Source organism: Tachypleus tridentatus, chromosome 12, assembly GCF_004210375.1.
Source record: "Tachypleus tridentatus isolate NWPU-2018 chromosome 12, ASM421037v1, whole genome shotgun sequence".
Taxonomy (NCBI): Eukaryota; Metazoa; Arthropoda; class Merostomata; order Xiphosura; family Limulidae; genus Tachypleus; species Tachypleus tridentatus.
Genome location: NC_134836.1, coordinates 109,060,300 through 109,083,454, shown reverse-complemented (window position 1 = coordinate 109,083,454; position 23,155 = coordinate 109,060,300). Strand labels below are relative to the sequence as shown.

General features: G+C 35.6%; 1 protein-coding gene across 1 annotated transcript in view; it reads left to right on the top strand.

Annotated features, from left to right (window-relative positions):
- LOC143234323 (integrin alpha-PS2-like) overlaps positions 1-23,155 on the top strand; it is a 101,845-nt gene that overhangs the window by 12,690 nt on the left and 66,000 nt on the right. Inside the window, exons 2-4 of the mRNA XM_076471610.1 lie at positions 205-326; positions 5,999-6,093; positions 14,456-14,576. Coding sequence (XP_076327725.1) covers positions 205-326; positions 5,999-6,093; positions 14,456-14,576 — 338 coding nt within the window. The remainder of the gene's footprint in view (positions 1-204; positions 327-5,998; positions 6,094-14,455; positions 14,577-23,155) is intronic.

The following is a 23,155-nucleotide window of genomic DNA, read 5'->3' as shown; positions in this document are numbered from 1 at the left end:
TTTAATAGCTATATTACATCCAACATGTAGACTACTCGTACACTTTAATAGCTATATTACATCCAACACTTGGACTACTCGTACACTTTAATAGCTATATTACATCCAACATGTAGACTACTTGTATAGTTTAATAACTAATTATATCCAACATTTAGGCCACTTGCCGAATACTATAATCATGATTTTGTATTTATCTTTCAGGTTGCTTGTTGGAGCTCCAAAAGCCCAAACTGATCAACCAAAAGTAAGGAGGGGAGGTGCTGTGTACAAATGTAGTGTAGATAATCCAATGTCATGTCAACAAATTCCTTTCGACAAATCAGGTAAGTTGATTACAAAAGTAAATGTAGCATCAGTTAACGGAGTTTTTTCTCATCCTTATAGTTACTTCTTTAGCCACAAATGAGAATAACGGAAACTGAGAATTAAAAGGGAAGAACAAGAAAAAAAGAAGACAAACATATTTAAAACGTTTTATTTCTGTGATTGCATCAGATATGAGCATAAGGATGTTCTGAATGCACCAGTATAATCCATTTCTTCCTCATTGTTATATCTTTATCATGGCGTCAGTTTTCACCCCATCTGAAGAATAAATCTTGTCCGTCTCTTTGATACGACATTTTTTATCAGCCTTAATGTATTCATATGTTGTACATTTTAGCACTTGAAGTAGGTACATTTTGGTTATTATAGAGATGCGTCCTAGACCTGAATAAACTGTCTAGTGATCTAAGTTATTATATCCCTAACTCGATATTAAATACATTGTACATTTCAGTGTCATTTTTTCCTTAATCCAATAGTGAACTTCTTAGCATTAGGATAAATGTAGCATACACTGCAAGACTGTTTTTTTTTTTTATTTTTCATTGAATCCGTGGTACCAGATTTATTTTTTTCAGCTTATCACCTTCTGTTGGCTTGTTATATAAACTGTTGAAGTTTCCTAAGTTCTCATTGTAGTCACTTTCGTAACAAACAAGCTTGTTAATATAGACTTCATGACGCCTCGACAGTGCATCTAATGGTTACTAACATTGAAACAGCACGAAAAGTTCATGAACTGGTCTAGGTTTTGACCTCTTTGCCCTGTCATGTTTTATGTCTACATTTTCTTTTGACATAAATTTCCTCTAAGACACCTACTCCGTACGTTCAAGTCAGTATTAAAACAATTTATCAGCAGGGGAGTTGAAGGAGGGCTGGACATGAAAGAGTAACCCTATTAGGAATTAAAGTTTGATCCTAAAATACTAAGGTCTTGGCAATACGCTCATTACAACATACCATATAACTTACAGTTGTCTCCTGGTACTTCAGATGGAAGTTTATTGGCTGTAGTCTCCATCTGTCGTTAACCTGCCCAGGCATCTCTTTACAATCAAATTAGCAATTGTGATGAGAACGAATTATACAAGGAGTCTATTTGCTCCCCCTATTGCAAGAGAGATATAACAGATTGGAAGCTGTGTTCGAACTCAGAAATTTTGACTGATTTGCAAGCGAACGGTCGGCGTAATCAAAACTGTTTGTGTAAATTGTACTCTTAAAGCGAAACACTTCGGATGTTATAGGATTCATTAACGCCAATATAATATTTTAGTACGGTGTTGATAAAAACGTATAACAACTTTTAGGAAGAATGGGAAAAAAAAACAACGAGAGTTTTTCGAGCCTAGGATAAAACAAGAACTCGACTTAATAGTTGTTTTCTTTTTTTCAGTATAAAACTAATATTTCCTTTAAGTTGGTATGATACGACACACGTTTCATTTTAACTTATTTTGTAGCACAATTTACCTTTTTTTTTTTATAATGAAAATTACGTTTCATTCTGACGATATTTTTAGTATAGAGTGTGTGTTTTCTTATAACAAAGCCATATAGGGCTATCTGCTGAGCCCCCATGTTTTCTTGTAACAAAGTCACATGGGGCTATCTGCTGAGCGCACAGAGGGTAATCGAACACCTGATTTTAGCGTTGTAAATCCGTAGACTTACCCTGTACTGGCGGGGGACTTTTTAGTACGGAACATTTAAAAATGTTTTATATATCACGTGATGTGTTTTAATCAATGAGGTTTTAGAAAGGTAACAACGAAGTATTTCTTTGAATAGTTTCGTTTTAGTTTACTCACTGTTTATAAGCGTTTTTCATTTTCAAGTTCCAGTTTTTACAATAAAGATATATATATATTTAAACAAGTTCGACGTTTTGATTGGATCAGCGATCGAAACGTCGTACCTGTTTTAAAATACAATTAATCTTAGCTGTCAAAGATGTAACTTCTAAAAAACAGAACTTCTTTGTTAGAGAGTGCATTACGTTTTAAATAACGGCATCTAAGAGTATAACGTTGAAAACTATTTGTTACATGTTTCATATTAATCGCCCCGAGTGGCACAGCGGTATGTCTGCGAACTTACAACGCAAGAAACCGGGTTACGATACCCGTTCTGGGCAGAGCACAGATAGCTCATTGCGTGGCTTTGTAATAATTATAAACAGATTAAAGACCTAATCTAACGATGCAATGAGCATAAAAAAAAATAGAAAGTACTGTAAACAATTAAAAATTGTTCTTTGTAATGGCATTTTATAATCTAACAAAGGCATTGTCTTTATTATAATAGCAGAGTGCTCCATTCAGATGTGCATTTAATAATGTAACATTTAGCAATATTATTGATTTAAAAACGATATCTTTCATTTCAATTTCTGGTACTTCGTAACGTCATAATATTTTGTATAGCAGTCTTATTACAATGGACCCCAGCATGGCTAGGTGGTTAAGGCACTCGACTTGTAATCCGGGGATCGTGGGTTCGAATCCCCCGTCACACCTAACATGCTCGCCCTTTTAGCCATGGGAGCGTTATAATGTTACGTTCAATCGCACTATTCGTTAGTAAGCGAGTAACCTTAGTGTTGGCGGTGGATGGTGATGACTAGCTGTCTTCCTTCTTGTCTTACGTTTCTAAATTAGGGACAGCTAGCACGGATAGCCCTCGTGGAGCTTTGCGCGAAATTAGAAAACAAACAAAAACCTAATAATTTAATTATTAAACAGATAATACCCACTGGCAGCAGATTTATAACGCTAGAAGCCGAGTTTCGATACCAGTGGCGGGTAGAGAAGAGATGGCCCACTGCATAGCTTTGTACTTAATCACAAACAATACACAATGTTTTAACGGTGCTTCTTACAATATAATAATTTTATCATTCTAATAAACAGTACGTTAATGTTTGTTAAAGGGTCAATAACAATATAATATTAAAAAATATATAATTACAAGACCTACATCAACCATGTCACTAAAATCAAATAAAAATAAGATGAATTATTTCTCTCTCAAAAAGTAAAAGAAATGCCAGAAGAAACATAGCCTACATATCACACCCACTACGTATCACACCCACTACATATCACGTCCACAAGTAAATTTCAAGTAAAACACCGACAACGAATATATGTAACAATCGTCTAATCTCTAATAATACGTAATAATCACGATAGTATAAACTTGAATTATTTTTATTGATATTAATTGATCATAACAAATAAAAAATTTTTAATGCTATATTTCGTTATTATTATTAATTTTAATATAAGGGACCTTACGCACCCCAGTGGCTCAGCGGTATGTCTGCGGACTTACGAAGCTAAAAATCGAGTTTCGATACCTGTGGTGGGCAGAGCACAGATAGCTGATGGTGTAGCTTTGTGCTTAATTCAAAACAACAACAAGGGATCTTACGATGTACACGTCCAAAACTCGGATCTCGGAAACCGATCTTCACTAGTGATAGCTGGATAATATTTTTATAACTAGGCAGTATTTTTATATCCGAGCAATAAATTAAGAAATTGAAATATCTATAAAAATGATATGTTTCAGATTTAACAAAAAAAAACTTACAAAAAGGAGTAAGTTTCAAATATAAAACAAACTTAAAAAATATATTTGTTTGTCTTTAGTGAACATTTCATAAAAGTTACAACAGAAAACGTAAGGCGCTTTCATTGATGAATACGTCTGCACAGAAATAATTCAATAAATTCTACCACAGGATGATAGTTCATTTTTAAACTAAAGTGTTATTAAAATCCTTTTATTCATGGATAGTTATTGTTTTGTTTGTTTTTGAATTTCGCGCAAAGCTACACGAGGACTATAGGCACTAGCCGTCCCTAATTTAGCAGTGTAATACTAGAGGAAAGGCAGCTAGTCATCACCACCCACCGCCAACTCTTGGGCGACTCTTTTACTAACGAATAGTGAGGCTAACCATCACATTATAAAGAACCCACTGTTGAAATAGCGAGCATGTTTGGTACAACGGGGATTTCAACCCGCGACCCTCAGGTTACGATTCGAGTGCCTTAACCACCTGGCCATGCCGGGCCTTATAGATAGTAAACATTATTGAATGTCCAAGTATGACAATGTTGTTACAGAACTATTCGCCAATTCCAGAAAAGGCTGCACACTCAATAGCCTTTCGCAGGAACTAGCAGCTACACCTGCTCGGAAGGCGTTTCTGCTAGATTTCATATTGCAGTTATCTTTCACTCAGGTGCGAGTGTCTGTCTGTCAGCAATACTTCTCAGAAACGTCTGAATAGATTCGGACGAACGCTGATACACATTCGTGCTATGATCCAACTTAGAAATGTTTAGTTTTTGATATGTCAATGTCATAAAATTCAAAAAAAAAATCCTTTCTGTTAAGAAAGGAATCGATTTTGCACACTGATTTTGCTCTGTAACTCGGTAAAAAATAATTGGATTTTGATTAAACTTGGTGGACACATGTCGAAATTTACTCCTCAGTGTCGTGCAAAAAATGACCGTTGATAGTGACGGACAGATGGATACAGTTTTGTATTTCTTTGAGATTCGAATACGATCAGCGCTGCTTGGCGGATGTATGTCCTCTATTGAGTTACTCTATAGTGTATGAATTTAGAATTAACTTCAGTTTCATGGCGGAATATCACGGGATACTATTGGGTTTACTGTTAGAAATACCATTAATAATGAGGAAACCCAAATGATGATTTAATGCATTCACATCATTAACGTATTTCGTTTTTTTACTATTGATTTGTGGTATTACATATTTCTTTTCAGTTGTTTGAACAGAATCAGTATACAAATTACAGATCTATAATTAGTGTGGCCTGCGTATACATAGTAAACTTAATTTTGATCATTTGGAATTTGGTGATTTTTTTCTGAATAATTAGACCATAATCTGAACACTGTGCTAAATTCTTTAGGTCACAATATAGCATAATATAGAATATCTTATTTATATTTCACTTATAATCTTAACCGCAATTACTGTATTGAAAACTGACCATTATTATCAAAGTAACACGGAAATGACCTCTGTTAGTGTAGTGATAAGAAAATGCCACATATTACATGAAACTGGCTATATTATTATACTGATGAGGAACTGAACAATCTGATCATACTGACACAGAAATAGTTATTATTATCGTATTGACAAAAAACTGACCATTATTATCACAGTGACATGAAACTGGCTCCTCTTATCATATTGACAAGGAATTGACCACTATTATCACATTGGCAAGGAAATAGCCACTATTATTATACTGACATAGAAATAGCCATTATTGTCATAGTGACACAAAACTGGCCTCTGTCATCTTACTGATAAGACTGGCCAAGATGACTGAAAGAGAAATAGCCATTATTATCATAGTGACACGAAATTGATCATGATTATCATAATGACAGGAGACTGACCTCTGTCAACATACTGACAAGGAACTGACCACTATTATTATACTGACACAGAAATGGCTAATACTGACACAAATTTGGCTATTATTATTTAATGACATAGAACTGCTATGATATCTTCTATATACATGCGGTAATTCTTTTAAATCAGAACATGATGTTTAATAGCTCCAAATCTCTTATTACACAACCATGTTTAATTTCTTCAGGGCATGGAGTGCTCAACAATCAACAGTCGGACAACAAATCTAATCAGTGGTTTGGGGCTTCAGTCATGAGCAGCGGTAAAGACGGAACTATTGTGGTAAGTAAATATAATTGATCATTAATGTATCTTTTATCATATGCAAGTGACCAGTACGCTCTTATGCACCATGCGCAGGTTGAACTTTTAAGATGAGTGATCATTGTTGCTTTAAAATTATGACATTCGCAGGTGATCACTGACTGCGCTACGATAAACCGTAAGTGGTCATTAAGGTCTCTTGTACACCGTGTGCATATGAAACTTGTGAAATAAGTGCTTGTTGTTATTTCTAAAATTATAACATTCACAAACGGTCATTGACTGCGCTACGTTATGCTACATCTAACTGGTCATTAGGGTCTCTTGTGCACTGTGTTTGTTTGTTTTCTTATAGCAAAGCCACATGGGGCTATCTGCTGAGTCCACCGAGGGGAATGGAACCCCTGATTTTAGCGTTGTAAGTTCGAAGATTTACTGTACACTGTGTACTACTGACACTTGTTAAATAAGTACTTGTTGTTACTTCTAAAATTAAGACACTTTGATATGGTAATTACGCTAAGACAAACCGTGTGCAAGTGGTAATTAAGCTACAACAAACCACGTGCGCGTGGTCATTAAACACCTATACGCGATGCAGAAGTTGCGGATGTGAGATTAGTTATTGAGATGATTCAGTTTATGCTAAAAATAAATTCTATGAGCATGTTGTAAGTGTGCTAAACAAGAATAAAACTGTTTCCCTACTGTTGGTTTACAACACTTATGACTCAAGATGGTAGTGTCGTGCAGCCAGAACAATGTGTAGGACACAATGTTTGATATTAATTAACATGAGTGATACTTTAATGGTTTTCCACTTTCTATTTTCAGTGAACGTGCTAATTGAATGAATATTTTTTTCCTATTTTCTTCTCTGCACCGAATGTATGGAAACTTTATTTGATAGAAAAACATACTTAACTTTTCGTAACTATTATTCTCAAATCTGAAACACTAATAACTTACAATTAGGTGTCGAATTTGGTTTAAATGTAAGCTACATGTGCAAAGTTATTCAACAAAAGTTGACCAAAATTTTTGCGCATGCCTACGCAAAAAGTCATGTCAGCTATTGGTATGAAATTTTTACTATGGCTTCATTTAAGAATAAAAGTGGACAGTTTTTAGTTTTGGTTATTCGGATTAAAAACAACTGACTTAGAGCAGCAAAACTATAAGGCGAAAGCACATGCAGATACATCTTTATTGGCCAGGCCAAACAAATTCCATTATCAATTTGTAGCTCAAGTTTTTAAAAGAATCATATGATGAACAATTATTATTCATTATTCAATGCAAGCGTATAAACACAAATTTGTTAAATTTTATGAAATTCTTTTAATTAAAAAGCGTTCAACGTCACGTGACATTAGTGTAAAAACATTATGCTTGATCCGGCTGTACCGAGTGCATAGAGGTAATTACAAGAAATTGTTAATCTAGATTCCATAGCGTTACTATAAAGGAAGTTATTAACACTGTTTTAGAGAGGAAATATTACCACCACACATTTTAAAAAATCTGGTTGGATGTGTAAAGTACACGCCAGTTCCAAAGAATAGGGCTGCGATCCTAAAGGTAATGTTAGTTCCTATCGAGTGTCACTTTCTTACTTGCTGTGGTTTATTGGCGTGTATTGACAAAAAGTAATAATATCCAATAAAAAATTACATCAGAGCTACAAATCCAAATATAAATAATTGTCTTTTAATTCTATTAAATTTACGTTGCTTCAGAATATAATAAAATTAATAAAAACAAATGAACTGTAATCTTACATTCGTTGCTCTTAGCTCCCACTCCTACACCGATTATTTCACGACACATTAATTATTTTATTCGAAAACTAGTTATTATTCCGCTTCGATGGATGTATTGATGATAGGCCTAGGACCAGTGCCTACGGGTTTCTATTTATCTCTAGGTATAAATATTGTTACTACAACAAGATAGCTGGGAGTATGTTAAACGTTGAAATAAAAAATATATCTTTGTATTAGAAGCAGTAATCTGCTTTATTTCAACCATAAAATCAGTTTATGTAATTCTCCAACAAGCATAGCAATGCAATGCTTTCAGAACATTGACCCGCTAGTATTCTGAAAAGATTACGTCACTGTATCTTATGGGTCGTTTCTAACAGTAGAATGTATAAAAGAAAACGACAAAGGCTTTCTCAACGTGAAACTAAATCTCAAAGGCTTTAGGCATATAGCCTGAGGTCTTCCCCTTCACACCTCCCGCATCAGTTCTAATAAAGACATTAACTTGATCTATAGTCACTAATAAGATATTTCAATAAAAAGAGAACTAGGTGAGTGACATCTTTGTTTCGCGTGGAAGGTAACATGTAGACGAATGATTTAAAACTAGGCCTAGCAACCTAATAGGGCGAACAGCACAGCTTGAGGCTAAGACTCGCGGAGGAATGCATTACTTACTAATTACTAGTCTTTTGAACTCTCCAGATGAGAGAAGCTAGAACTGCGCCGTTAGTTTTATCACCGCTTTGAACTGTTACCCACCACCAATCTGTGAAGCCGTGAAGCTATATTTTACTCAAAACTTTCGAATGAATGTGATGTCTGAGGTGTTTTTTTTTTTTCCTCACTCGACAAAACGTTTTTCAAGTGCATCAACACATGCCTCTCTTCGAGTGTCAAACACCACTTACAACACAAGGTGCCAGTAGCCCTAGCGATAACGCATTTTCGTTCACTGGGAAATTTCAACCTGACTATCAATCGCTTCTTCCAAAGCAGTAAAGAGAAATATAGGAAACTTTTTTTTTTTCAAAATACGTTCGCAGATTTAACGAATCAATGACTTGGGATCATTCATGTCACTTCTCATGTATGTACCATTAAAAGGCCTTTCCCAATTATTAACTCACGAGTATACGGACTGTACGATGTGGAGAGAATAATGGAGGAATGGATGGTGATAGAAAGAAAAATAAATGATGAATATTAAATCACGTCACCGTGAGACTTTCTGACTCTTCCCCAAATATGGTACTGTCGAACCCCGGTCTTGCTACACATTTAAGTACGTGTATGTGTCTAGCATATTATAGTCAACGCTGCACTCAATGATGTAAGGTGCCCGTAGACTGTAGATATGGGAATGGTTTCTCGAATGATTTTGTACAATACAAACTGGAGTACCGTTCCGTTGGACGGATAAAAAACAACAACAACAAAAAACACTCGTTCGTAACGAAGGATAGGCATTAAAAACATTAATAAACATTACAAGTGCAATAAAAAACATAAAGGTACCAGTACTGAAAATAAATACAAAACGTTTTCAAGAATTTTATCAACATGAAGTTAGGTGGGATGTCTAATCTCACCCTCCACCTTCATCATGTCACCCTGTATCACTGTGTCAAACTGTGGTCATTTGGTAGTTTTTTTTTTCTGAAATTAAATGGGGATCTAACCCCCTTCACTTCGCCATGCCACTCTGTATAACTGTATCAAGTATGGTGCTGACTGATCAAAAATGTGGAAATAAGGAATATATACATACGTTTATTTATGTAGAAGATGGTGGGATCCATACTCCATCTCCTTCATGACCTTTCTAATATTATCCTACATCATTGTATCAAGTATGGTGCTGATTGATCAAGAAATGTGGAGACGCATAAGGAACTGGTATTAAACGCGACAGTGTATTTTTGTTTTTCGGACATGCATACACTTTCCTTTATATAGCAGATGATATATTCCATGGAGAAAAAATTAGTTATAAGTATATCCATAGAGTTTTAAGACTGCGAAAGCATAACAACAGTGCAGAAAATGTCTAGGTACCATTTAACCATGTAACAAATTCACTTTTACTTGATAGTATCAGGACTTTGTGAAACATTTTCGTGATTACTGTGAGCAAAAAATGACGTCAAGTTAAACAAGGTGCCCTAATCGAGTAGGGAAGGATTTAGGACATGCCATCAAAGATGGGAATTGGGGGTTAAGCTCTCGTATGAACTGGAAACCGTGGACCAAAACTCCTGACCTTTCCACGATTACAAAGCAAGCTACTTATTTTAAACATCTGAAAAAAAGTGTCATTCCTTGACCTTTTTGTATTTTTCGGTTTTTTTCTCTCTTCCTTTCACTGACCATGTTTACCCTTTCAACTACGGGGGCTTCATAATGTGCGGTCAATCCCATTATTCGCTGATGAAAGTAGCCCAAGAGTTGGTGGTGAGTGATGTTGACCAGCCGTCTTCTCTTTAGTTTAACTGTTACATTAACAGCAGCTAGCGCAGATCGCCCTGCAGTCACTTTCAGAGAAATTCAAAACAAACCAAGTCACACACAAAATAACTTTTTCTGTCATTTTGATTTCAGTTTTAATTTTTCCCCCTAGGAAATATCCCTACGCACGTGCGTATTGTGCGTGAATAATGCAGTGTCCGTGCATGGTTCAGAACTTTATAAAATTTGAGTATAAAGTCCACTGAGCCTAATGAGCATTTATAGAAAATGCCAAATATGATGCTAATGTGATTGAAATTATTTTTAACTCCCACATTTTTTGGAGTAACCTTTCTCGGTGGAAAGTTACACACCAAATGTATTATTTATATGTCTGTGATAATCTTATTATAATGGAGCTTTCGATGAATACGTCCAAAACACAGATCGCGGAAATTACCGTACTAATCACAACTGGGTAATATTTGTATAACTTTGCAGTATTTTCTATAGTCGAACAATAAATGAAATTGTTGAAATTTCAATAAAAATAACATGTTTCAAATTAAAAGCAATAAATATTACAAACAAAAAGGAGTAAGTTTCAAATATAAAACAATTTTAAAAAGTCTGCTTGTCTTCAGTAAAAATCTCATAAGTATTGCGACAGAAGAGCGAGGCACTTTCATTTATAACTGTCTCTACAAATAAATACTTCAATGAAATCCACTCTGTGATATAATGCTATAATGATAGCTTATTTTTAAACTCAAATTTCAATAAAATCCTTTTTCTCATGGATGGTGAACATTAGTGAATGTCATGTATCAATCAATACACTGTTGTAGACCTATTAGAAAATTCCTGAAAAGGTCGCAGGTCCAATAGGAACTATTCCGCAGGAACTAGCAGTTGCACCTGCTCAGAGGGCGGGTATTTCTGCAAGTATTGATGTTAGTGAAAAAACAAACAAACAGATTTTTTATATTTGACTTCAACCAATTTACACGCTTCCACTTGTGGGCGCGTGATAACTAGGCAATCAATCACATTATTCAGCCGTTCTAAAGTAGGAGAGACTAGATTTCAGCTGGAGATTCTGATTGTATCATAAGTTGTATGAGGAGTGATTAGGGGTTAAAACAGTATTTTTATTGCTTGTCACAAAAATTTCTTTCAAAGTTAATTTTAGAACAAGTGTTAATATGAGCGTTTTAAATATTTATAAAGTATAGTAGTAGTATGAGAACTCCATACTGAATGTATGTTCTTGAAATAATAGTATTTTATTCCATAGGTTGTATAAACCATATAATATTTATATTATATATTGTTAGGTTCTAATGGTAGAATATATATATAAGAAATATTACAATAGAACTAAAGTTAAACAATTATTTTTTCATTATAAATCCTAGTCGTGAACATTAAGTCATAATAAATAATGTCTGTGGTCATTGCACCCAAAGATGTTGCACATATTCCATAAATAATGTCTGTGGTCATTGCACCCAAAGATGTTGCACATATTCCATCTATCAGACAAAATTTCCAACGTATTTGGAGGCTATGACCACAGACGTTATCCGTAATAACTTAATGCTGACAACTAGGACTTATAATGTTCAGTTTTAGTTATATTGTAATGTTTGTTTTATATTAAGTTCATTACTGTCTTATAGTGCTTATTTATCGTGTACTGACAACGTAAATTTTAGAGCTCTCTTATATATATATATATATGTAATACGGTTATCTTACAAAACGCATGTCTGTTTGTTTGTTTTTGTTTTGTTTTGTTGAATTTATATCTGCGCTAACCGTCCCTAATTTAGTAGTGCAAGACTAGAGGGAAGGAAGCTAGTCATCACTACCCATCGCAAACTTTTGGTCTACTCTTTTACCGACTAATAGTGGGATTGACCGTTACGTTACATTGCCCCCATGGCTGAAAGGGCGAGCATGTTTGGCGTGATGGGGATTCGAACCTGCAACCCTCAGATTACGAGTCGAGTACCTTAACCATCTGGCCATGCTGGGCCTAAATGCATGTCTGTGGAACAGGAACCCGTGAAATGTGTATAACACTAAATTACTTTTGTTGGAAAACATGTTTTTTGTTGTAGTATTTCAGTATCCTGGTGAGACAGCGACAAGTCTTTGGAATTAAGATGCTGAAATTAGGAATTCGATTCCTCTCGGCAGACACAACAGATAGTCCGACGTGGTTTTCCTGTAAGAAAACACACATACACATTGTAGTACACCCACCTGGAGACTCAGCGGTAAATCTGCGGGTATATAAAGATAAAAACTAGGTTTCCAAACTCGTGGTAGGCAAACAACAGACACCTCGTTGAGTAGCATTGTGATTAAAACAAATAAACAAGCAAATTTTTGGTTTTTATTCCGAGAAATATATTTTTGTCCATATTCATACATTTAAATTAAAATCGTGCTACAAATTATTCTTGTTGCATTAACAGAAAGACGCAGTAAAAACCTTAGGATTCAGTAGATGTCAACGAACTCGATTACAAGTCCATAAGAGACACATCACACAGCTGATAAATGGTGAAAAAGTCCGCAGTAAAAAAGGTTTCCTCTAAAAAAGGTCCAATAGGGTACTGTAAAAAAGCCCTGCTATATAGGTGAAACAAATGTTAAGTATTACTATCCGGGTTAATAACAATTTTGACAAAAGCGCCTTTAGAAATTAATATCCATCCTTTTATGATCTATTGTTTTATGAATTTATTTCCTACATCTTCGCCCGGCATGACCAGGTGGATGAGACACTCGACTCGTAATCTGAGGGTTGCAGGTTTGAATCCCGTCACAACAAACATGATTGCCATTTCAGCCGTGGGGTCGTTCTAATGTTACGGTCAATTCCACTATTCGTTGGTAAAAGAGTAGCCCAAAAGTTGATGCGCGGGTGGTGATGAACAAATGCAAAATTAGGGACGGCTAGCGCAGATAATCCTCGTGTAGCTTTGCGCGAAATTCAAAACAAACAAACAAACAATCCTACATCTTCACTAGGAAATTGCTCAGCAGTTTAATCTGCACATATTTACGACGCAAAAAAATCGGTTTTCGATACTCGTGGTGAGTAAAACACGCACCACCAATTGTGTAGTTTTGTGCTTAAAAACAACGAATTACGATGAAATTTCCAAAGCGAATTTTCATAAGATTTTGTAGAATTAAATCGCAGTTTTAATTTCACGACGACAAATTTAATTTCAATACTTCAAAAATATTTCTAATTTTTGAACGTATTTTTAATTTTTGCTTTCACAAAGTCACAGGAACGTAGTAATTGCAGCGAATAAACAAAAAATATTAAGATATTTCACGAAAGATCACATTACAAAATCATAAAAAATAACACAGGAACGTAGTAATTGCAGCAAATAAACAAAAAATATTAAGATATTTCACGAAAGATCACATTACAAAATCATAAAAAATGTATCATTTTGCACAAATTATTGCGCCCTCTAAACATTTTCAAAACTTAAATTGATCAGGGATATAATACACAGAATTACTTTAATAATTTAAACACAAACTACTAAAGTCTATGAGAATTTGGGAACATCAGCGTCTTGCTAACCCTACTGTGTTCATAATTTTAAAAACGTTTTTCGTTGGAAATGTGATTTGTTTGTTTGTTGTGAAGCGCGAAACTGTGTCCACGTTTTTAGCGTTACAAGTTTTCAGATTTATCAACAAGACACTGTGGTGGGGTGGGGGCGGGTAAATGTGTATTAATAAAAGTATTTTTCCAACATTAGGGACTTTTTTTTTTACCTAAGATTTCCAGCGTCAGGTGGTGCCGCTCGTAAATTAAGGAGTGTATGGCAATTCAATCTTATAGCAAATATATCTGTGTGTGTGTGTGTGTGTATTATATATATAAGAAAATAAAACTATACCATATATTACACTACATTATTCAAAGAAAAGTACACTATAATGCGCACAACAACACTCTCCATAACATTGCTGTGGTTTATCCTCTCTCGTTTTATGATTGTTAACAATGTATATGTCCTTCATTGTAAGCTTGTGCACCTCGTTACGTCCCCGTTGTGTTGTTATAATTTATCCTCTCATTGTTTTATGACTGTTAACAATATGTATGTCCTCCATTGTAGGCTTGTGCACCTCGTTACGTCCACTTCTCATTCAACCATAAACGCAGAGAACCTGTTGGCACATGTTGGATATCACATGCCTCTTTCTCAGATTTTTACGAGTACTCCCCCTGTCGAACAAGTAAGTTTAATATTTACCATTTTCTATCGAGATACGAAGTACAATAAGTTAAATTACATGAAGCTCGTGTCCAAGTTTATTATCATGTTTTCATTATTATTATTTTAACATATGTTACCGAAACACTAATTAATGGTCCTGTATGTTAAAATTATCATTTCTTTCACTATGTTTTGTGTTGCCTTCGCACAAAAAAACAACAGAAACGTTTTTATCTACCACGTTTTCAACTCCTTGTAGAAAATGCACCACAGGAAGTGACATCTTCAATTTAATTTTTTATTCAATATACTGTATTTTATTTAAATTATAGGGCCGTAGAAAACAAAGAAGTTAATTAAAATAAGAATAAAACAAAAGCCAGACTAAAGCTTTTAATGAAAAGGCTTAAAACGTCTAACCTTCCATGTGACATGTCACACAGTTTAATCAACACTTTTAATTCAGATAAGACGTGTTACCAGCACATGCCTAGTAGTCGATTTCACTCTTTTTGTTGTGTATTTTCAACCTGACTTTCAACCTTGTTCCAATGAAACTGGCAATTACCGATTTGTTTAAAAAATAAAACTTTAGTACTTTATCAAAGATATAACAAACGTCAATTAAGTAACAATGAGGGTCGCGGGTTCGAATCTCCGTCACACCAAACATGCTCGCCCTTTCAGCCTTGGGGGCGTTATAATGTGACGGTCAATCCCACTATTCATTGGTAAAAAAAGTAGCCCAAGTTTTGGCGGTGGGTGGTGATGACTAGCTGCCTTCCCTCTAGTCTTACACTGCTAAATGAAGGATGGCTAGCGCAGATAGCCCTCGTGTAACTTTGCGCGAAATTCGAAACAAACCAAGTAACAATGAATAATTAATTTGCAACCACTTATTATATGTAAAACGTTCTCCAACCTCACATAGCAACTTGCTTCCAGAAGTTTTATTTACTCTAGGTGTTAAAGTAAGTAAGTTAACTGAAAATAATGTGGCTCCAATTGCATCTACTTTAGTCTCATCCGGCTGCCTAACTCGTTTACATAAAAGACAGTACAACGGCCTTGTAGGGTCGCTCCCCTACCAACCATTTGGTTATCTTGAACACTAAGCCTTTATAGCAGGTGAAGACGCTCGTGCATTAATATATCTGAATTTTGATTAATTAATTCACCATTTAGTAGATCCTCACGTATACACTGTGTAATTAAGCAACCAGTTATATAAAAGTTATCCACCTGTTTCTATTGGCTACCAATTTCGGGTATTTTATCCTATCGAAATATCAAACTGCCATTGATACCTTTCGGTTTTTGGGAAAATAAAACCTTCATGATATTTTCAGGATCCAAACGTCCTTTATGTTGTTAATTATCTTCTTTCAAAAAACCATCAAGTTAGTTTTCAACACGTAAAATGCGCCATCTGTAACTTATGTCATGTTGTAGTTCATTAAAAATCAGCATGGATCGATGATGGCCACTTTAATGTCTGTGTGTCGTATATCATTAGTTTAGCAGTTAATATCGTAGCGAGTCTGGATACTTTATATCACTACAGTCTAGCAGTTAATTAACATTGTAGCGAGTCGGGATATATCATTACGGTTTAGCGATTAATAAATATCGTATCGACTCTAGATGCTTTATATCATTACAGTGTAGCAGATAATTAATATCGTATCGAATCTGGATGCTATATATCATTACAATGTAGCAGATAATTAATATCCTAGCGAGCGTGTGTGATATAATATTAGACAAAAATTAGGGTTTTACGTAGTCCCAGTGTTATTATACTTATCACGGGATACTGGTTGTACCATAAAGAAAGTATATGTTATATTCACTACAGGTTAGTGTTTTATATCGCAGCAGGACTCATACATACACACATATGTGTTAGCTGCTAAAGCTCTGTAACAACAACAAATATTATAATTCAGCTGTACTGGTGAGTTCTAACATTAGAAGAAATACTACCTTAACAACAGCTAACGACAGACAAGGGTTACTTGAGATGCTTTTATTATATTTATACATCATTCTTGCTACACGCCTATATTTTAGGGCCACTTAAGACTGATACGATTTAAATTATTGCCAGTCATACTGGGGTATTATATCACACGTATGTTATTACTCTGTGTAATGTTCTTTCAGCTAAAATGATGAACGCCCTTAGAACTGTCAAACACAGTAGGTTAAAATATAAAAACCACATTTCAGACTACCAGGACAGTACTACGAAGTAGAAATATTAGTTAAACCTCTCTCTAATTACAAATTATAAAAGAAAAGGATAAACCTTACATAATTTGTTACGTGATCCGTAAATCTTGTTATTAAGCTTTGAATGGATTGCATTTTAATAACGTATTTAAAAAAATTGTTGGCTTGCATTTTTCTAGTCTCACAAAGTATCGAATTTCTTATATCAAACATTCTGTAGTACAGGGGCGTAGATTTTTTACACCCGACATGCAAGCTGTAAACATGCAGTCACAGAGTAATCTTGTTGCCACGATACTTGCATGTATACTTAGGCCTACTGACTGATACTTACGAACTATCGCTTAGATCGAAAAGCTTAGAAGCACGCCTATATTAAAGATGTACATTTCAGCTACTGAAAAAGCCTACATCTAGGCCTAATTATGTAATTCGATTGGTAAGAACACGAGAATCACAAAAACAAACACACAATTTGTAGGCCTGTGATGCAATAAAACAATTCAACAGACCAAACTGTAGGGGGGATAACTGTATGCACCATACCCCCCACCTAAAATGAAGGGGGATGTATCCCCCATCCCCCCAGGATCTACACCCCTGCTGTAGTATATACATATATATATCTAAAGTTAAGATAACTGTATGAAATTTTACATCTAAAGATGGCTCTGTGTTAGAGTTCTGGAATTGGAAACAAAAAGCTGATATTTGTCCTGAGAACGATTCCGGTTTAAAAATATATATATTTTCTTTTTTTTTCAGTTTAAAACCCCTAATATATATTTTACTGATAAGAGAGAGAGAAAAAAGCAAATAGTGAGCTGTTGTTGATAAGCAGTACAAATATTCTGTTTATATAACTTCTCAGAGTATGAACAAGTAGATACAGCTGTTACCGCTTATTTTAGAGCCACGTGACTCACGTTTTGCCGACTGGCGGCTTAATTTAGTTTGTGTGGCGAGATATAATACTATAAGCAGTATTTTGCTACTTAAAGAACACGAACGAGTAACTTTGATATCGATAAGTTAGTTTTAATCAAATAAAAAAATGAATCGATATAATTAATTACGTAACATGTGAATGAACCCTTGTAGATACAAATGTGTCTTTATACTTGTATCTGTAATGCCCAGCTTCGTAAAGCCTTATGTAGTACGTCTTTCTCCAGGTTTTCAGAGCCACTGTTTGAAGTTATTGTCCGTTTTTCAGGACTACTGTCATTACTATAACTACAGTTGAGCTTCTAGGAAATTGTTTGGAAATCAATATAGAAACTTTTTATTTTTTTAATATTCGCGGTTCGTTAGACCGTAAACATTTCCAATTGCATATTTTTTCTATCGAAAAACTGGCGTCGCCTAGCCTGGTTGGAGTTGCTGTTACGTTACATATTATACATTATCTTTTATATGGTGCTTGTATTTATGGTTAACCTATTAAGGTCTATTTGCTGTGCTATTTACCAAAGTAAACAGTTAGCAGCGACCTACCAATGTATCTTAGAACGGCTGGTATGGGTATTAATAATACTTTTTACTAATAAAGCAGAGAACAACGTTTCGACCTTCCTAGGTCATGTTCAGGAAGGTTTAAACGTTATTCTATGCTTTATTAGTAAAAGTGTTAATACCCATACCAGCCGTTCTGAGATACTTTTTTATTTCAAGTGGGTTTCTCCTTATCAAGAAGCGACCTCCTAGCACCATTCATGCTGAGGAATTGACTGTAATTCTTGTAACACACAGTTGTTTTTAAATATTTCAATAAAAGTAAATCCATCGAAAGCTTCAGCCAGTACCGATATATTAGTTAATATGCCTCATGAACCGAAAGTTCAACAAGACATAAGAGTGAAAAACAAGAGATTAAGATCCCAACAGATGAAAAAAATTGTAGAGCTTTCTTTTTTCCTTCTTTTCTAAACAAGTCATCTATTTTTGTTATAACTTTAAAGTCCGAGGTTCGATTCTAGCGACAAGCGCAACATAGATAGCCAACTGAGCAGCTTTGCGCTTGAAACAAATCAAAACAGATCTTACAGATTAAATAATTTGATCTATAATTATTCTTTACCTGCTCCCACACACACACACACCAGGGTGGTTCAGCGGTTTGAGTGCTTATAACGCTAAAAACCAGGTCTCAATACCATGGTAGGTAAAAGTCGGATAACAGATTGTGTAACTTTTCGCTTAAACAACAAATAAAGTGCTACCGCTGCTCATTACTGATAACAACGTCTGCGAGATCGAAACAAGTCTCTGACCTAATTCGCTTTCTTATCCATGAGGCACTATAATGTACCATCCGATCCCACTATTCACTAGTAAAGATTAGCCCAAGATCTGGCGGTAGATGGTGTTGATTTGTCGTCTTCCCTGTAATCTATCTTTGTTTTTTTGTTGTTAAGCTTAAAACTACACAAAGAGCTATCCGCGCTTAGCCCACCACGGGTATCAAAATCCGGTTTCTATCGTTTAAGTCTGCTGACATACAGCTGTGTCACTGGGGGACTGTAATCTATCACTTCAAAATGAGGGACGCTCAGCGCACATAGTCCGTGTGTAGCTTTGTGAAATTTCAATTTAACAAACGAACAGAGTCGATAAAAATAGTCAGTTATACGAATCCTTGTTAACATTTATGGAGATTAGAGAAAAGTGGCAGTCTCCCCCTACTTTATATACATTCAAAGGGTCGTGGTAGTGGTGAGGGTGCACACGTTTTATTTCAAACTAATTCTGGCTTGACAATACATTGTTCAAGAGGAATTACAATAACACACTCTAGTGGTAATGTTTCATTTCAAAGTAAACTTTGACTCGACGTGGCCAGGTGGTTATGGTGCTCGAATCGTAATCTGAAGGTCGAGGGTTCGAATCCCCATCACACCAAACATGCTCGGCCTTTCAGCCGTGAGAGCATTATAATGTGACGGCAAATCCTACTATTCGTTGGTAAAAGAGTAGCCCAAGCGTTGGTGGTGGATGGTGATGACTAGCTGCTTTCCCTCTAGTCTTGCACTGCTAAATTGGGGACAGCTAGCGCAGACGGCCCTCATGTAGCATTGCGCGAAATTCAAAAACTCAGCCAACCAAACCAAAGGAAACTCTCCTATGGTCATTTTGAGAAAGCTTAAGAAGTAAACACATATAGTGTAAAACATAACACTCACTGTGAAACATAACACTCACTGTCCATGAGTCCGTTTGTGCTAAAGTTGAAGCCAGCCAGACACACAGACAGTGAAACCGCAAGACGTAAACTCCAGGGTGTTGTTGTGGTTGTATATTTTATGACAAAGAAGGGCATGCCTCTTAAAATGAGGCATCTAGTAACAAGTTTTTACAGGTAGTTTTGGAGAACATCAAAGATGTACTGTACCATGAATGTAAAACTAATCATACGAAAGTTTTTCACATAAAAAAGCTGAGAAGAGCTGAACGTGTATGCCATGAAGAAGAATGTATTGAGTAAATAGCCCAAAGAAAAATGCGTCAGATTTTGCCCGTAAGAGAGATCAGAGAAACCAGATTTAGGTGTTTCTACACATCTGTTGAGGTGCTTTCACTTCTCTATCAGAAAGGACATAAAGTCAGATTGGCTCTCGGACAAGTTACTTTTAAGAGAAATGACAATAAGTTTAAAAATTATTCAAAATATTTCATAATTTAGAGTGCAAATAGTATTTTGCAATTAGGGAGCCTCCAGTGGCACGATAGTAAGTCTGCGAACATATACTGCTAGAAACCGGATTTCGATACCCATGGTGGGCAGAGCACAGACAGATCTTTGTTTAGTTCTGTGCTTAATAATGAACAATAAGAACAGCAATTAAGGATAATATTATTTTGTAGGTTTGGCTTCTTTTGAATTTCGTGCAAAACAAAAAGCTACACGAGGGCTACCTTCGCAAGTCATCCCTAATTTAGCATTATAAGACTAGAGGGAAGGCAGGTACTCATCACCACCAACCGCCAACTCTTGGGATATTCTTCTACCAACAAATAGTGGGTATTGACCGTCACTTTATAACACCCCTACAGCTAAAAGGGCGAGCATGTTTGGTGTGACAGGGATTCGAACCCGCGATCCTTAGATTTCGAATCGAGTGCCTTAACCACTTGGCCATACCAAGCTTTATTTTGTAGGTAAATTACAGCGTACCCTCAGTGGCTCAGTGGTAAGTCTGACGGCATGTAACGTTAAACATTTGGTTTCGACACCTGTGGTTGGCACAGCACAGACAGGCGATTGTGTAGCGATTGTGAAAAGTAAAACATTATTATATTGTACATATATATTATCCTTGTTTGTAGTACGAGTACCAGCTTGGTATATTTGTAATTACTTACGGTCACATCAACCAATAGGCCTGATATATCGGTGTCTTTGAATGACGTAAAAATTGAAAAAGATTACTTCTAGGAATCTTCAAAGAGATGACGTCAAAAACCATCTTAGAATAAAAAATAATATTTCGTAAATTATAAAAACAGGAACTAATTTTTCCTGCTTTCAACACTCGTTAAAAATATCTTTGTCGTTTGCTTTTGTTTTGAATTTTGCACAAAGCTACACCAGAGCTATCTGCGCTAGCCGTCCCTAATTTAGCAGTGTAAAACTAAAGGGAAGGCAGCTAGTTATCACCACCTACCGCCAATTCTTGGGATACTCTTTTACCAACGAATAATGGGATTGACCATCACTTTATAACGTCTCCACGACTGAAAGGGCAAGCATGTTTGGTGTGACGGCGATTCGAGTCCGAGACCCTCGGATTACGAATCGAGTGCCTTACCCACCTGGCCACGCGGACCGTGTTTGTTGTATATCGTCTCGAGAGCGAGGTTTTCGTCGTCGTACAAATTACTCTAATTCAACAAAGGAATCAACAATGATCACATGATCAGAATAATAAATCAACGGAATGATAATGATTGCAAACTGTGTATGTACGTGGATTTTTGGGCAATCCATTACACATCACACTTTATATAACTGGTCTTTAACAGTGATTTTTAAGGCCAGTTGGTTAAGGTAAGGTGTTCAACTCGTAATCTTAGGTTCGCGAGTTCGAATCCCCGTCGCACCAAACATGCTCGCACTTTCAACCGTGGGGATGTTATAATGTATGGTCAATACCACTCTTCGTTGGTAAAAGAGTAGACCAAGAGTTGACGGTGGGTGGTGATGACCAGCTGCTTTCCCTCTAGTTTTACACTGCCAAATTAGGAACGGCTAGCGCAGATAGCCCTTGAGGTGCTTTGCGCGAAATTCAAACCAGTTCTCTCTTTTTTAAATACAAAACAAAACTGGATTCATCCGAGATCGACATTTGGTTCTCAGACTTTTACAGAAGTCAAAGTTCAAGATCATTTAGATAACAACTTCTAATCTCATTCTGGTTGTGTATATCTTGGACCGTCATTTAAAGATAGAAATAACGGACAAGTAACTATATCTGGTACAGTCATTCACTAAATTAGTTCTCTTTCGGAACCACTAAATTATCTTTATTTGTGACTAACTGTCTTGTAGTTTCATCTTGTTTATTTCAATAACCTAACGTTATAAATTATTTAACATTATTTTACTTTCTCTATGAGGTCTAACCAATAGTTACATCAATGAAAATACATTGCGTCAAACGTAAAGCTTATTGGCCGAAATTTTAGCTCTCAGTTTAACAAGACTAATAGACAAATATTTATAATCATTTCATTATTCCCCTCGGTGGACTCAGCAGATAGCCCGATGTGTCTTTGTCATAAGAAAACACACACACAATTTCGTTATTTAACTGCTGTGTCGATTCAGTTTTTAAAGTAAATAATCTTCTATACCCTGGTTTCCACAGATACACCATTTCAACACACTGAAATTAGGGTTTATAATTATGGAAATGTTTGTTTCTTTCCTTAGGGTTTGTATATTCACATCATTTCGCGAAGCCAAACGCGGCCTTAATTTAGCACTGACACAATTTTCAAGATATATTTTTATTTCCTTATGTCATATTGTAGGTTTCTTTCAGCGTAAAATTGCACAGTAGGATAGAGTACAAATTACTTACCACTAATTCACTAGGGGAGTTATAGTCAAACAGGTACATCAATTAACCATATGGAAACCCAGTGTCTAACTACCATTGGTTTGTTTGTTGTTGTTCATTTTCATAAATTTCACGTAAAGCTAACTATCTACACATACCAGTCTCTAATTTTGAACTGGAAAAGGAAGACAGCTAATCGTTGGACTACTATTATCGAACGATGATGTTTTAGCGCTTCTATGTGTGGAGTGCGATTTTGCGACAGTCGGATGCAAATCACGGAACTTCAGATACACAGACC